We start from the raw sequence: 15,413 nt of genomic DNA on the forward strand, positions 1-15,413 counted from the left end.
TAAGTTCACGACATTTAATATAAATATTAATATGAAGGACAAAAATACTATCCTTTGTCAGCCAGCCATCTGATGATCTCTATTTCCTCTATTGTGCCTGAGAAATATTGAAGTATTCTATAAAAACAAAAAGCATGGCCACAATTATTCCCAAGGACAGAAGGCCTTCTGATTCACTTCGACACAACATGCCACAGTTCTGTCTGAGACTCTATGCTTTTAAGTAGGTCGTCCATGGCAAACATAATTCATCACTACAGAGCAAATTATCTAGATTTATCCATGCTAAAAATTTCTTTGTCTTTTCATCACATCTTTTGAACATCTAGTTCTAAATGACAGCAAATTCCTAATACTCATTAAGCGGAAATAACATTTTCTGGGCCCAATTATCATCCTACCAGCCATATTGGCTATTTTTCTTGATAACAAACACTGCATGCTTCAAAGGGACCTAACTCCTCATTTTTATTTGCTTCTTTATTAAGAAGCCTTGTTGGCTCTTCCTAAGTTATTGTAATTAGAATACACAGGCAGGAGGAGGGTGACTATAAAATAATATTTTTGAGTGGAAAACTTGAGTATTGGGAAATAGCTGAGCATTGTTCCAAAGAAAACTTCTACTGACCATATACAATGATGTGGGCCTGCAGAAGGACTAATGCTGTGGTCTATCCCTCTCCTTCAGACTAGATCCACACCAGTGCCCAATTGGTGCCAGAGGAGCCAAAAAGACAGTGGAGAAAGGATGCTTAAACATCCTTGGTCAGAAAATCACCCAGGTATAGTATAATTGAAACTGAGCAGTTTAATCTTCAAATATCATTCTAACAAAGACCAGATTTTTTGGGGGGAGGGGGGGGAGGTGAGGGAACCAGAGTGGAAAGCTATATGGCTTTAAAAGAACCACAGAAAGTTTTGTTTTTTAATTTTTTTTTCTTTATTGATTTGAGAGAGAGAGATAGAAACATCAACGAGAGAGAACATCGACTGGCCGCTTCCTGCATGCCCTGCCCTGGGGATTTGGCCCACAACCTGGGCATGTACTCTGACTGGGAATCTAACGGGCGACCGCTTAGTGCATGGGTCAATGCTCAACCACTGATCCACACTGGCCCGGCAGGGTTTTTTTTTCTAAAATAATCCCTAGCTTATTCCTGAAGTCTCTTTAACTCTTATCCCTAGCCTATACCTGAAGAGTCTCTCCCTAACCCCTTCAAATCTCTTTAAATGACCTCTGGTGTTTCAAAGAGAAGTTGACCTCTTTTGGCAAGGACTATAATTCCTGGCAGCCAAGACATGAAATAGACATGCACTGTCACTGTAAGTCACTGGTCTAGTTTATTACCAGAATACAGGAAGCTTCCAGACAAAATAAAGCTAAGAACATGGAACAAGAGACTGGATGAATGTTACCCCTTCAAACCCTAACAGTAACCACATCAGACTGAATTTAAGAAAGGAGAATGATCAAATTTTTATGACTAAGAGGAGCGGTTTTGGAAACAAGTAACATCTAAGTAAACGGAACGAGCCAGAACTCATTCATTCTTTCAACAACTATTTGTATACCTACTTTGTGCCAAGTCTATTCTAGGCACTGGGGATGTCAGAATAAAAAAGACAAATCCTCTGCCCTCGTGGAGCTTACTTTCTAGACCAAAGAACAAAAAAAGAATCAAAAACAAGTGAACAAATATGCAGGGGAGTGGGGATAATGCCTGGGTCAGAGCCTTCTTGCAGAGAAAGCAGAGAAGCAGAGAGTAATACAAGAGTAAAGCAAGGGCTAGATTGTGAAGCACTTTCTAAGCCTCCATTAAAAAGCTTGGACTTTATTCTAAGTGAAAGCAGACATCATCAGTGAATTTTTAAAATGGGTAACAGGATCTGGGATACTTTTTAAAGATGACACTGTCTGCTACATGGAGAATGAACAAAATCAGAAGCAGGGAGACCAGTTAGAGAGATATTACAAAAGCCTAAGCCAAGCTTAAACTAGTTTGTCAAAGGTTCTGTTGATAAACTAATCAGTTAGACAAACTGGGTAAGAGCTACCAGATTCACTTAAAAAGAAGATAACTGTTCTTTCTTAATGAATCTGACCAGTAGAAAATAACTATATTTCAATTTAATTTATAAACAAGACCTCACTAACCTAAAACTATCTTGTATACTAGTTTTAATACAGCTAAATGATTCAGACAAAAGTGTATATAAGACTTATGATAATTTTATTGTAACAAGGGCATTTGTTAAGCATACTAATGCAAATCTAGTTAAATACAAATTTTGGCCAACAAATTTGACCATGAAAAGTTATAACCTGAAGAACTAAGTTTTGTGTGGTCACATTTTTAAAGATATTTTAAGTTTTTTTGGTTTAAAGATGGTAATTAACATTTCTTTTGGCCTGAATTGTATTCAGTATATTCAATAATTAACATAAGGTACAGATTTTATTTAAAACACTTTGGCTCTCTCTGTAAACAAACACCTTAAAATTTATAGACAGCCTAACTTCTCTCATCTAATCACTAAATAAATATTAAGCAATTAGTTAGCAATAAAGCCTGGATGGGTCAGAATCCAGATTCCGGATGGGTCAAAAGAGGGTCCATTTCACCTTCAGAGGACAGTAAGTTCAGCAACAGAATGTTGAAACCATTCACAACTATTTTGGAGCTGCAATGAATGAAGCTGTGCTGTGTGGTTCAGGGCCAGACACTAACAGCAATAAAATGTGCCGAAGTGATGGAGAAGAAGTAGGCTTTACAACAATACCAGAGATGATGCCCCCTTTCCTTTGCTTTTTCCCATTCCACTTAGTTAACATCTTAAAACTACAACAGAATTACTAGCACTTTTTCCTAAAAAAAAGTGGTTTTCCTGATAAATCCACATATTAGACCAGTAATATTTAAAACAGCCTTGTTCACACATTTAAAGTGCTACAGCTAGGCTAACAGCAGTCAAATATTTACATTTATTCTCAAAACATAATGCTGCAAACACCCCCCCCCCAAAAAAGCTATCCTTTAACATAACTAGTAACATATTTTAAATAAATATAGTTCTAATATTTTTAAATGTGAAAAGAAATTACATATATGTAGCTGGCCTAAAGCTTTTGGTAACATCTTTTTAAAGAAAAACATCTTCCTCAAAACCTAAGGTTCTCTCTTGTGTCAAGTTTCTCACTACGCTCAAAAAACTCTTGCATGTATACTTTTATCAACTCTCTTACTTGCTTTCATTTCTGCAGAACATAGCTTGTAATTTTTCTAACATGTTTAAGTCTTTTATATATTTCCAAATAAATAATACTGTCCTAAGGCTGACTTAAATGTCCTAAGGCTGACAATGTATCTTATATATGTATAGCATTTCTATTAGGTGTTTTACAGACTAATGATTATATGTTACTGTTTCCTATATTTAAAACGAATAAAACATGGGATATTTTTTTGCTTTTAAATATTAGTATTAAAAATTACTATATTATAAAACCATTTTATGATACAGTTAAGGATCCGTTTTTTAAGCAGATCATCTACTCACTTTTCCTACCTTACTTTTCCAAATGCATCAGCATGAATCATATGTTAAATAACACCTTCCTAAACTTTGTCAAGGAAATCCATGCAAAATACAGATTAAGATATAGTTATAGCCATGGCCGGTGTGGCTCAGTTGGTTGGATTGTCTTCCCATACACCAAAAGGTGGCGGGTTTGATTCCCGGTCAGGGCACATACCCAGGTTGTGGGTTCCATCCCCAGTGCGTGTGTGCAAGAGGCAACCGATCAATGTTTCCCTCTCACATGGATATTTCTTTCTCTCGCTCTTTCAAAAAAAAAAAATATATATATATATATGTATGTATATATATGTATATGTAAATACACACACACAGTTATAAAGACTAAAATTCACAACTGCAAATCAAAAAGTAAACTGGCTAAGTTTACTTCTAACTTCTGACTCTAAAGGAAGATTTCTCTAAACAGCAGGTGAAGAGATTTCAATGAACATCAAAAAAACACTATAGAAGAGGGTAAAAATGTGTTAGCTTTCTTCCTTTGGAGTGTGTCATAGTGACCTGGAGGGGCTAATCTAGAATGGAATGGGGTTTAGAATAGACCCCATGCTTCCAAACAGCAATGGCAGAACATTAACTAATGTACTTCAAACAAACAATCCAGTCGTGCCAGCCCACTTTCTTATTTTAGTCCTACCAACTGAGTCATGTAACTTGTACAATGTTATCAAGAGGTCTCTGCTGTTCTGACCCCAAGGCAGTGAACAGAAGGCATGTCTCCTTCATTGTATCTTCAAAAGGTGACCTCTAAGGATCTCCAAAGGGGGGGGGGGGGTCTCATGTGTATGTGTGTATGCTGGGTCACGTGTGCCTGTTGTTATTTACAAATTAATTACCAAGTAGCTATGGAATAAATAATGCTTAAAAAGACGGGAGAAAGTCGGTTTTAGGGTAACAATGATTCTCTCAACTAAAGGACCCTCCCCATATAATTATTCATTCATTGAGCACTTGTATAAACTGAAGTAGAGAGTAAATGTTGCAGGAATTATCGCGTGTACCACGAGTTACTCCAATGCAAAGTACAAGTATCGCTAAAAACGCTCCATACATACTTTCACGTCAATGCTTAGAGAGGACTGCGCGCGAAAAAAAAAAAAAAGGCAGAAACCTGACCTTGTCCACAAGTCGAATAGTTCTGCACCCCTCCCCCTAGCTTTGGGAGCCGGTTCACGACCTCCCAATTGGTCAGTCTGCCTGTGCCAGCACCTGCCTTGCAGTGACAAGGGAATCTCCCAGGAAGGCGAGGGGACCGAAAGGAGGCGGCCTGGGAAACGCTGAGGCCCAGGAGGAAAGTGTTCGAAAAGGAAGAGGAGGAGAGGACCTTCGGAGGGATGAGGCCGGGCGGTCAGAGACTAATGGGGACAGGGCTTGGGAGGGCGACTGGGGGGCAGGGGAAGAAGGTCTCGGAAGGGCCCAGGTGAGGCAGGAGGTTGAGAGCCTCCTACGGACAGCAGAAAGGGAAGAGTTAAGGTGCTTGGAGCACGGGGGCGCGGATGGAGCAGAGCGGGGTGGCGAGCAGGCCGTGCGCCGCAGGAGCAGGGCGACAGGGGCTGCGGTGGCCGCCGCCAGCCCGGGTGCGCGGACTCACGTTCTCCCACCAGCAGGATCCGCACGTCTTTCTTCATGTCGGCGGCTCGTAGGGGCCTGACTCGGCCCGCATGCATGGAGCGGACTCCTCTCGCCGGGAGCGCCCACCCCAAGGCACCGCTCTCCCCGCGCTGCGGGCGCTGCCTGCCAGCCTCCCCCGCCGCCCCGCCCGAGCCTCGGCCACCCGGGCCCGCCGCGCTGCCTCCTCGGCTGCAAACCCGCTCCGGAGCGGGGACAGAGCCAGCCCCGCCTCCTCCGGCTCCCCGGGCGGCGGCGGCGGCGGCGGCGGCGGCGGGGTCGACGGGGCGTCGCGAGGGACAAGTGCTTTCAGAACGCGAACGCTCTTCCAACTTAAGCAGCGCCCCTGCCGTCAGGTTCGCGCCAGCGCAGAGCCCAGAAGCCTCACCCACCCTCCTCTGGACACAACTGCGGGCGTTACGGTTTGAGCTGAGAATTTGAGCGGTAGATTCGCTGGTCTGACCCCACTGATTTTACAAATAGGGGCAGAAGAAGTTTCTTTTCCAAGGTAATATAGCTAGAGGTTGGCAGTGACTCCAGACCGGAATATTCTCACCAGACCGTAAACTCCAGGAGGGCAGCGACCTGTTTGCCTGACTTTCGGCCGTATCCCCACCTTTTTTGGACATACCCCTCAGGTAATGCTTGACTGAGCCAAGGATGACTGGCTCCCAGGAACCAGCCCTTTCCATTTCCCAAAGCCCACCACCCTGGCTGCTTTTTGCATGTGATGCTTATAAAATACGGTTCTAAATAAGCTTTGTCTTTACGCTGCCTGTGTAAATAAATTCTTTTTTTTTTTTTTTTTTTTGTAGTCAAACTAAGTGACTTTCCCCTGATCTAAGCCAAAGTAAGCCAAACTTAGTTCCTGAGATAAACTAAGTGACTTCCTGTGGTTTACTAAAGCTAGGGTTTTCTGATACTTCTCTTTGTTGAGGTTTGCCCAGTGTAGGGCTGGACACGTAGGTGGCACTGGGTAAAAAACTCTTCCTGAGTTTTCTAACACTGCCTTAATTTCCTCCTGACCTCCTCCATCTGGAGAAATTTGTTGCTACACCCTTAATGCTAGAATAGTGTGGGTCCCGCCCACGTGTGCACACATACACACACACACACACACACACACAAAGGGGGGGGTGCAGACAGGGGTGAATAAACACTATCCATGCATAATGTGCCTTTTTTACTATCTGAAATATTACATAATACATTTTTAAAGGAAATAAAATGTGCACAATACCAATACCCTTTCCTCCTCGACAAAGCTGAGTGGCCTGGTGCAACAGTTAAGCGCTACTCACAAATTTTCGGAGTTTGAATCCAGAGTCCACCACCTAATAGTTATGTGATTCTGAGTAAGTTATTTTACTTCTCCAAGCCTGTACCCTTCTTCTGTACCATGGCAATAATGATACAAATATCTACCTCTTCGGGTGGTTGTGAAGAATAAATAAAAGCCCTGGCCGGTTTGGCTCAGCGGTTGGAGTGTCGGCCTGTGGACCAGAGTCCCCGGTTTGGGCACATACCAAAAAAAAAAAAAAAAGAATAAATAAAATAGTACATGCCAAGCATTTGGTCCATTGCCAGACTCACAGTACTTGCTCCTCTGATCTCAGCTATAATTGTTAAGATAAAGTACACTAAAAAGTTGTAATCTGCAGGTAGTGAGGCAAATATGTTGTTATGTTTACAACAGTATTTTGCCATCTGAGTTATATGATGTCCTTAAGGAGTATAGGGGAGGAAGCCTTTCCAAAAAAAACCACTCTGTGTTGTAAGGAGGGAGACAGGAAAGACATACTCCCTGCTCACTGAGAGATGATAAAATCATATTCCAGGATGAATGCAAATAACACAGCTGGAAATATGAAATTCAGGAGGCTTGATGACCTGATTTTTCAGGGAAAAGTATTCCTCACAATTTTAGTATTACAAAATATTTGAGTTGGAATGACCCTTACAGAGTACCTGTTCAAATCCTATTACTCTGTATGTAAGAAAAGTAAAGCCCAGAGAGGTACCATGCATGACTTGCCAAAGGCAGTACAGCTGAGATTGAGCTCTGGCTCTGTCATTCCCAGTGTGTGACTCTGGGTAAGTCACATCACCTCTCTGTGCCTCAGTTTCCTCTCTAACCAAATGAAGTATTTCATCTCTGCCCAGCCTTGTACCTCATGGAGTTCTTTGGAGGATCCCATGAAATAATGCATGTGAAAAGCTTTAACTTAAAAAAAATAAATCAGCCCTGGCCAGTTTGGCTCAGCGGTTAGAGCGTCGACCTGCAGTCCCCAGAGGCCCGGGTTCGGTTCCCGCTAAGGGCGCGTACCTCGGTTGCAGTTTGTCCCCGGCCCTGGTTGGTCGTGCGGGTGGCAGCCACTCGATGTATCCCTTTCACATCAATGTTTCTCTCTCTCTCTCTCTCTCTCTCTCTGTTCCTGTCTCTCCCTCCCACTCTACCAGAACAAAAAAGGAAAAATGTCCTCGGGTGAGGATAAAATAAATAAATAAATAAATAAATCACCTAGCTGGTGTCGTTTAGTGGTTGGGCGTCAACCCATGCACCAAGAGGTCGCCAGTTCGGTTCCGGGTCAGGGCACATGCCCAGGTTGTGGGCCCGATCCCTGGTGGGGGCATGTAGGGGACGGCCAATTGATATTCTCTCTCATCGATGTTTCTATTTCTCTCTTCCTCTCCCTTCCTCTCTCTCTAAAATCAATAAAGAAAAATATTTAAAAAAATAAATAAATCACACAAACATCAGATCACAAAGGACAAAGGCCTTTTACAGAGCAGCAAACTCTTTAGGGCCCTGCTCACTCCAAGCAACACTTTGTAAAGAAGCTTGACCCCAGGAGCTTTGCATCAGCATTGCCAGTGGATGACAATGTTAATTCTGTGGGGCTTCCCATGAATGTGCGAAGAGGCAGGCCTTCATGGTGTTGTATATGTGTGCAAGGCAAAGGTTTTGGCATGGAGAAATGTCTGGAAGGCAGGACACTAGGAAGAAGAGATTATTTGGAGGGAACATCGCAGAGATAATATTGTGAACTCCTTTGTAAATAAAACTTACTTAAAAATCCAGACTCGAGGGCTGCAGAAAGGAGACAATCAGCAAGCACTTAACAGCAGGCAACAGCTAATGGTTTGGTATAAACAGGCCAATATTCACTGAAGTGGGAGAGGGGTGTCCAACATGCCAGAGTGTGCCTCCCAGGCAATGTAAGTTTCCTTTTACAGTCCCTCTCCGTTCCCTAATCAGCTATATTTCTGAAGCTATGACTTCCTGTCTTGCCTTGAGCTTTATGCCTTTTTCATATGATAACAGACATGCATCGGGGGTCACTATGAAGTTCTCCTGGAGACAGCATAACTCGTGTTTAAAAGCAAGGACTCTGGAGTCTGCCTGCCTAGCTCTGAACATCAGCCTTGCCAATTCCTAGCTGTATATCATCAAGCAAATAGCTTAACTTCTCTGTAGCCTCAGCTGCCAAATGGAAATAACACCTCATGGAATCATTATGGAGATCAAATGAGTTAACATAATAGGAAATCATATAATAGGAAATAGTGTCTGGTACATGGTCAGTGATTATATAAATGTTGGATAAATAAAATAAGTTGTGAGGGAAGTGACTTCTGCCCACCTCTCTAAGCCTAAGAATAGAGCCACATGATGACACACTGCAGCAAAACATAAGCCAGAGAATGGAGTTGCTGGCAGTGGGATTTACTGTTTGGATATTACAGATGATTACTGTATATGAAGTAGATTGGATTAAACCAAGAGGAGAGATTGGTATCTAAGAGGTGCTGATGGAATTTTCCTCTACAATGCTGGTTGGAAGGAGCTCTACTATCACAAGGCAGGCTTCATGCCTCCTCAGCTATGCCAGGGACACCCAGAGGTCTGAACAAAGTACTTTTGCCAAGAGATAAGAGGATCCATCTTTCATGCCTATCAAAGGAGGAACTTGCAACATAGCCACTCTGAGTCTCGGAACAGTGGAACACCCAGGGCCAGTGAGCAGGCCTGCTAAGTAGTAGATATGTGTATATTAAATGACTGACATTGGGTGGAACAAGTGGCTGGCCTCTGATTGGTGAGTTAGACACAGTCCTGGGAAGGAAGCCAAATCAGACTTGGGTTGGCATCAGTCCCACCTGTCAGATCCATCTATCTTTGGTCTCAAGTTAAACTCAAAGCAATATCCATCACCTGCCCATTCTTCACTTTTGTCTCTCACTTCTTTTTCTTTTTCTTTCAGTCCTCACCCGAGGACATTTTTCTATTTATCTTGAGAGAGAGGGAGGGAGAGAGAGAGAGAGACAAACATCGACATGAGAGGGACACATCGACTGGCTGCCTCCAACACAACCCTGACCAGGACCAGGGACAAACCACAACCGAGGTATGTGCCCTTGACTGGAATCGAACCCCACCACCACCACCACCGATTCATTGGTCCGTGGGCTGACGGAACTGCTGAGCCAAACTGGCCAGGGCTGTCTCCCATTTCTTCCAGGAAAACTTATTTTTCCTGCCAAGCTCACTCTTGTGGAGTAGAAAAGTTCAGTTCTTTGATACAGGGTAAATATTTTATCTTGCCTTTTAATACATTTGTTCTTGGGTCACTGTTCAAACATTCATGTCCTCTGCATAGTCACATGGATTAGTCTCTAGAGGACACAGATTCTGTTTGCTTCATTTGACTAGACGGTACATCACTCAGCACAATTACTTATTAAAAGACATTTGATTATAACGAACCATGTTGAAATTTCTCCAGACAAGATCCTCATCTGTTGATGAGGTTGTTCCAGTCTTGTTTTTAATTTTCTCAAGCTCTTTTCAGATACAGGTTGTAAAACAAATACCTTCAATTAAGAGATAATTAATATTGCCCTGGCCGGTTTGGCTCAGCGGTTGGAGCATCGGCCCGTGGACCAGAGAGACCCGGGTTTGGTTCCCGCTAAGGGCACATACCTCGGTTGCAGTTTGTCCCCGGCCCCATGGGGTTGTGTAGGTGGCAGCCAGTCTATGTGTGTCTCTCTCTTCCTCCCTCTCTCCTTCCTGCTCTATCTGAAGATAAATGCAAAAATGTCCTTGGGTAAGGATAAAAAACAACAACAACAACAAAAAACCCTGGCCGGTTTGGCTCAGCGGTTAGAGCGTGGACCTGTGGTGTGGTCCAGAGAGAACCGGGTTTGGTTCCCTCTAAGGGCACATACCTCGGTTGCAGTTTGTCCCTGGCCCTGGTTGGGTCGTGCGCGTGGCAACCACTCAATGTGTCCCTTTCACGCTGATGTTTCTCTTTTTTTTTTTTTTGTCCTCACCCGAGGACATTTTTCCTTTTTTTGTTCAGGTAGAGTGGGAGGGAGAGAGAGGAACAGAGAGGGAGAGAGAAACATCGATGTGAAAGGAACACATCAAGTGGCTGCCACCCGCACAACCGACCAGGGCCGGGGACAAACTGCAACTGAGGTACGCGCCCCTAGCGGGAACCGAACCCGGGTCTTTCGGGACCGTAGGCCGATGCTCTAACCGCTGAGCCAAACCGGCCAGGGCACGTTGATGTTTCTTAAACTCTCTCTCTCCCTCCCACTCTATCTGAACAAAAAATGGAAAAATATCCTCAGGTGAGGATTTAAAAAAGAGAGAGAGAGAGATGATTAATATTGAGAAGACTCCCAGACTGTCCTCCCTGCAAGTAGCCTGAATTCCCTCTTGGAATGGTTAAGAACACAGGCTCTGGAGTCTGCATTTCGTCTCCAGTACTTTGCTAGCTGTGCAACATTGGGAAAGTTACATAACTCCTCTGAAAAACTTGCACTTCATCTGCAAAATGGAGCTATCTTATAGGGCTCTTTTGAGAATTAAATAAAATAATGCAGGTAAATTTTTTATCACATTGCTTGCTTAACACATAGTTCATGCTCACATATCACCCTTAACAGCTATATTTTAAAATTTGGAATTCATTTGCTAACTTGTATTATCTTTCCAAGGGAAAATTGATTAGCCTTCCCACCCAAATTATAAACTCTGAAAGGCAAAAATATATTCAATGTAATTTAAAAATTTTTTTTTCTTTATTGATTTCTAAAGAGAGAGAAAGGGATAGAGAGAAACATCGATGAGAGAGAACATCAATTGGCTGCTTCCTGCACGCCCCACACTGGGGATTTGGCCTACAACCTGGGCATGTGCCCTGACCGGGAATTGAACTGGCGACCTCTTGGTGCATGGGTGGATACTCAACCACTGAGCCACACTAGCCGGGCTAATATAATTTTTAAATTTTATTGATTTGAGAAAGAGAAAGGGGAGAGAGACATTAACATCGATTTGTTGTTCCACCCATCTATACATTCATTGGTTGATCCTTGTATGTGCCCTGACCAAGGATGGAACCATCAGTCTTGGTGTATCTAACCAAGATGATCTCTAACCAGCTGAGCTATCTGGCCAGGGCACATTTAATATAATTTTTTTTTTTTTTTTTAATCCTCACCCGAGGACAGTTTTCCATTTTTTTGTTCAGATAGAGTGGGAGGGAGAGAGAGAGAGAGAGAAACATCAACGTGAAAGGAACACATTGAGTGGCTGCCACCTGCACGACCAACCAGGGCCGGGGACAAACTGCAACCGAGGTACATGCCCTTAGCGGGAACCGAACCCGGGTCTCTCTGGACCGCAGGCCGACTCTCTAACCGCTGAGCCAAACCGGCCAGGGCTTACTATAATTTTTAATCACCGCAGAGATATTAACATTTTTGCTGAACCCTGGCTGGTGTGGCTCAGGTGATTGGGCATTTTCCTGTGCACCAAAGGATTGCTGGTTTTATTCCTGGTAAGGGCACATGCCCCAGCTGCAGGCTCAATCCCCAGTAGGGGGACAGGAGGCGGCCAATGTATCTTCCTCTCTCACATCAATGTTTCTCTCTCTCTCCCTCTTCCTTCTTCTCTCTCTATAAATAAATTAAAAGAAATTTGTTTTAAATTTTTTGCTGAGTTATAAACCAACCAGTGATTCTCAAAAAAATTTAAGCCACAGGCTATTTCTGCAAAACAAAAAATTCCATAGGATACTAAATCTATCATTTCTGTTTATCTCTACAAAGAAAGCACTACAATTAAATATATTCTAAAAAGCCCAGCTGGTGTGGCTCAGTGGTTGAGCATTGACCCATCCACCAAGAGGTCACCAGTTGAGTGCTGGTCAGGGCACATGCCCAAGTTGTGGGCCTAATCCCCAATGGGGGCATGCAGGAAGTGGCCAATCAATGTTCTCTCTCATCAATATTTCTATCTCTCGCTCCCTCTCCCTTCCTTTCTCCCTAAAATCAATAAAGAAAAAAATATAGCCCTGGCCGGTTTGGCTCAGCGGTTAGAGCGTCGGCCTGCGGTCTGGAGAGACCCGGATTCGGTCCCCACTAAGGGCATGTACCTTGGTTGCAGTTTGTCCCTGGCCCTGGTTGGGTTGTGTGGTGACCGCTCAATGTGTTCCTTTCACGTCGATGTTTTTCTCTCTCTCTCTCTCTCTCCTTTCCACTCTATCTGAACAAAATATCAAAAAATGTCCTCGAGTGAGGATAAAAAAATAAAAATAAATAGCACGTTATTGAACAATGAATGGCTTACCATGGAGATCATGGAAGAAATTAAAAAAATATATATATATATGGAAAAGTACTTACAAAATAAGTGAAAAAAATAGAAATATAAAACCATGTATACAATTACAACTATATAAAAACTAAGTATATGTTCATTGATGTAACTTTTACCTGCTACACTTCGTAATTTTGAACTTTCACAAGCATGCACATGTGTTAGTTGAGTAATTAAAAACTAATGTAGCCCTGGCTGGTTTGGCTCAGCGGTTAGAGCATTGGCCTGCAGTCCAGAGAGGCCCAGGTTCGGTTCCCGCTGGGGCGCGTACCTCGGTTGCAATTTGTCCCTGGCCCTGGTTGGTCATGTGGGTGGCAGCCACTCGATGTGTCCCTTTCACATAGATGTTTCTCTCTCTCTCTCTCTCTTCCTCTCTCTCCCTCCCATTCTATCTGAACAAAAAAAAAAAAAAATGGAAAATGTCCTTGGATGAGGATAAAAATAAATAAATAAATAAAATAAAAACTAATGCAGCCTTGGCCAGTTTGCTTGAGTGGTTAAAGAGTTGGCCTGTGGACCGGAGAGTCCCAGATTCGGTTCCCGCTGAGGGCACGTACCTCATTTGCAGTTTGTCTCCAGCCCTGGTTGGGGTCACATAGGTGGCAACCAGTTTCGCTCTCTCTCTTCCTCCCTCTCTCCCTCTCACTCTATCTGAAGATAAATGCAAAGAATAAAAATGTCCTCAGGTGGGGATTAAAAAAAAACAAACTAATGCATCTACATAAATATTAGATGAGAGTACAAAGAAAAGAAAAATGTGTTAAAAATCATTAATTTTTAGTACAAGCATCTTTATATATTTTAAAAATATTTTTATTGATTTTAGAGAGAGAGGAAAGGAGAGGGAGAAACATCGATCAGCAGCCACCCCAGCCAGGGCACTACAAGCATCTTAGTAAAATGTCAAAATAAACTTAATAATTATATCCTTTAAGTAAAATTAATAGAAATATTTAAAAGAATAGCAATGCTTTAAGTGAGACATTAATGGAGGATATCATGTTTAAGTCATTGAATAAATATTGTTTTCACCATGTGTGAGGCTCTGAGCAAGGTGCTAGGGACACAGCCATAAATACAGATTTATCATGGGAGGCAAGTTGTGGACAATGCAGTTCGTCTGTAGGCATCCATCTTTCTTCTCACCAGAGTCCTCCAAATTGTTGTCTGTGCACCCAAACCTTCACTTTCAAAAACTTTCCATAAGAGGTGGCATCCCACCCTGGTTGGTGTGGCTCAGTTGGTTGGGCATCATCTCATGTACCAAAAGGTTGCCCCGTATATTCCTGGTCAGAGCACATGCCTGGTTTCGAGCTCAATCCCCAGTAGGGGGCGTGCAGGAGACAGCCAATCCATGTTACACTCTCACATTGATGTTTCTCTCTCTCCTTTTCCCTTCCTCTCTCTCTCTCAAATCAATAAAAAATAAATTTTAAAAAATATTAAAGAAAAACAAAAACGATGGCATCTCATAATCTAAATCTCTGCCTACCTCCTCCGTCCCCACTCCACCCTAGCTGAAACCAGCCAGACTTGTGTGACTTCTAGTAATCCACTCTCTCTGCATGGCTGTGTTCACAGATGACCTCCCACGCAGCACAATGCCATAGCCAGCAAAAATGCAAACACCACTCAGACAACACTTAGGAAAATGACCATGGCTTTAGCCTGAGTGACCTAACTGTGTTATTAGTGAGTCAGCCTGGATCTGATCTAAACTCATTGTGCACCAGTTTCAACGGTGACTTTTCCTCTGGACAAGGGGGAGGACACTCTAGGCAAAGCAAACTGGATGTGCAAAAGTTCATGATATGACACAAAGCTGGGTGGCTGGGGTGCAGGATGTATGGGGGAAGGTGACAGGAAACGGGGCAAAATGTAGGTAAGAGTAGAGGGAGGAAGTGAAACTTCCTGCTGTGGGCACCAGGGAACACTGAGGAGCTTTAACACGATCTGATTCGTTCTGGAAAGCTCACACCCGCAGAATGCGGTTAGATGGGAAGGGGGCTCTGACTGGACTGAGGGAGGCTCAAATTCAATAATCCAGGAGAGAAGTGATGAGAGTCTGAACCAGAGCGTAGAGGCAGAGGGAAGAGGAGGGGCTGGAGTTGAGATGATCTGTGACAGCAGAATCCAGTCCGAACTTGGTGGCTAACTACACAGAAGGTGGTGAGAGACCTTGAGGTAGCAACCAGACACTGTGTCCTAAAGATTGTCACTGATTGAAGCCATAAGGTTTCCTCCCCTGGGGAGTATTTACTGTGAAAAAAAGAAAACAAAGGTGAAACCATTTCACTGTGTGTGGAAGGAAGACACAGTCTGCAGTATTTCACTAGACCCATCTCTTAGAATCCTGTTTCCCAAAGTGGTAGAATAAGAGATAGATATAAGTAGTATAGGGACATCAGAAACAGTGACTCATATGGCCAGAAAGTTTTTTCCTTTTCTATTATGTTTCTATCCTGATTAAGTCAAGGTGACAGTAAGTCTTTAATACTTGATAATCTCCTTTTAAGGGAGAGGGAGAGATCCTATG

At 43.1% G+C, this 15,413-nt stretch overlaps 1 protein-coding gene across 8 annotated transcripts in view; it reads right to left on the reverse strand.

Moving 5' to 3' along the window:
- Positions 1-5,309, reverse strand: part of RHOT1 (ras homolog family member T1) — a 65,287-nt gene extending 59,978 nt beyond the window's left edge. For 4 of the 8 annotated variants that reach the window (XM_036267987.1, XM_036267986.1, XM_036267984.1 and 1 more), the window contains exon 1: positions 5,189-5,307. In XM_036267987.1, coding sequence (XP_036123880.1) covers positions 5,189-5,264 — 76 coding nt within the window. In that variant the 5' untranslated portion in view covers positions 5,265-5,307. Of the gene's footprint in view, positions 1-5,188 lie in introns of all 8 variants that reach the window. The other 4 variants (XM_036267990.1, XM_036267983.1, XM_036267989.1 and 1 more) reach the window with 3 other exon arrangements.
- Positions 5,310-15,413: the final 10,104 nt, after the last annotated feature.

The sequence above is a fragment of the Molossus molossus genome, unplaced genomic scaffold (assembly GCF_014108415.1).
Source record: "Molossus molossus isolate mMolMol1 unplaced genomic scaffold, mMolMol1.p scaffold_m16_p_19, whole genome shotgun sequence".
NCBI classification, from domain to species: Eukaryota; Metazoa; Chordata; class Mammalia; order Chiroptera; family Molossidae; genus Molossus; species Molossus molossus.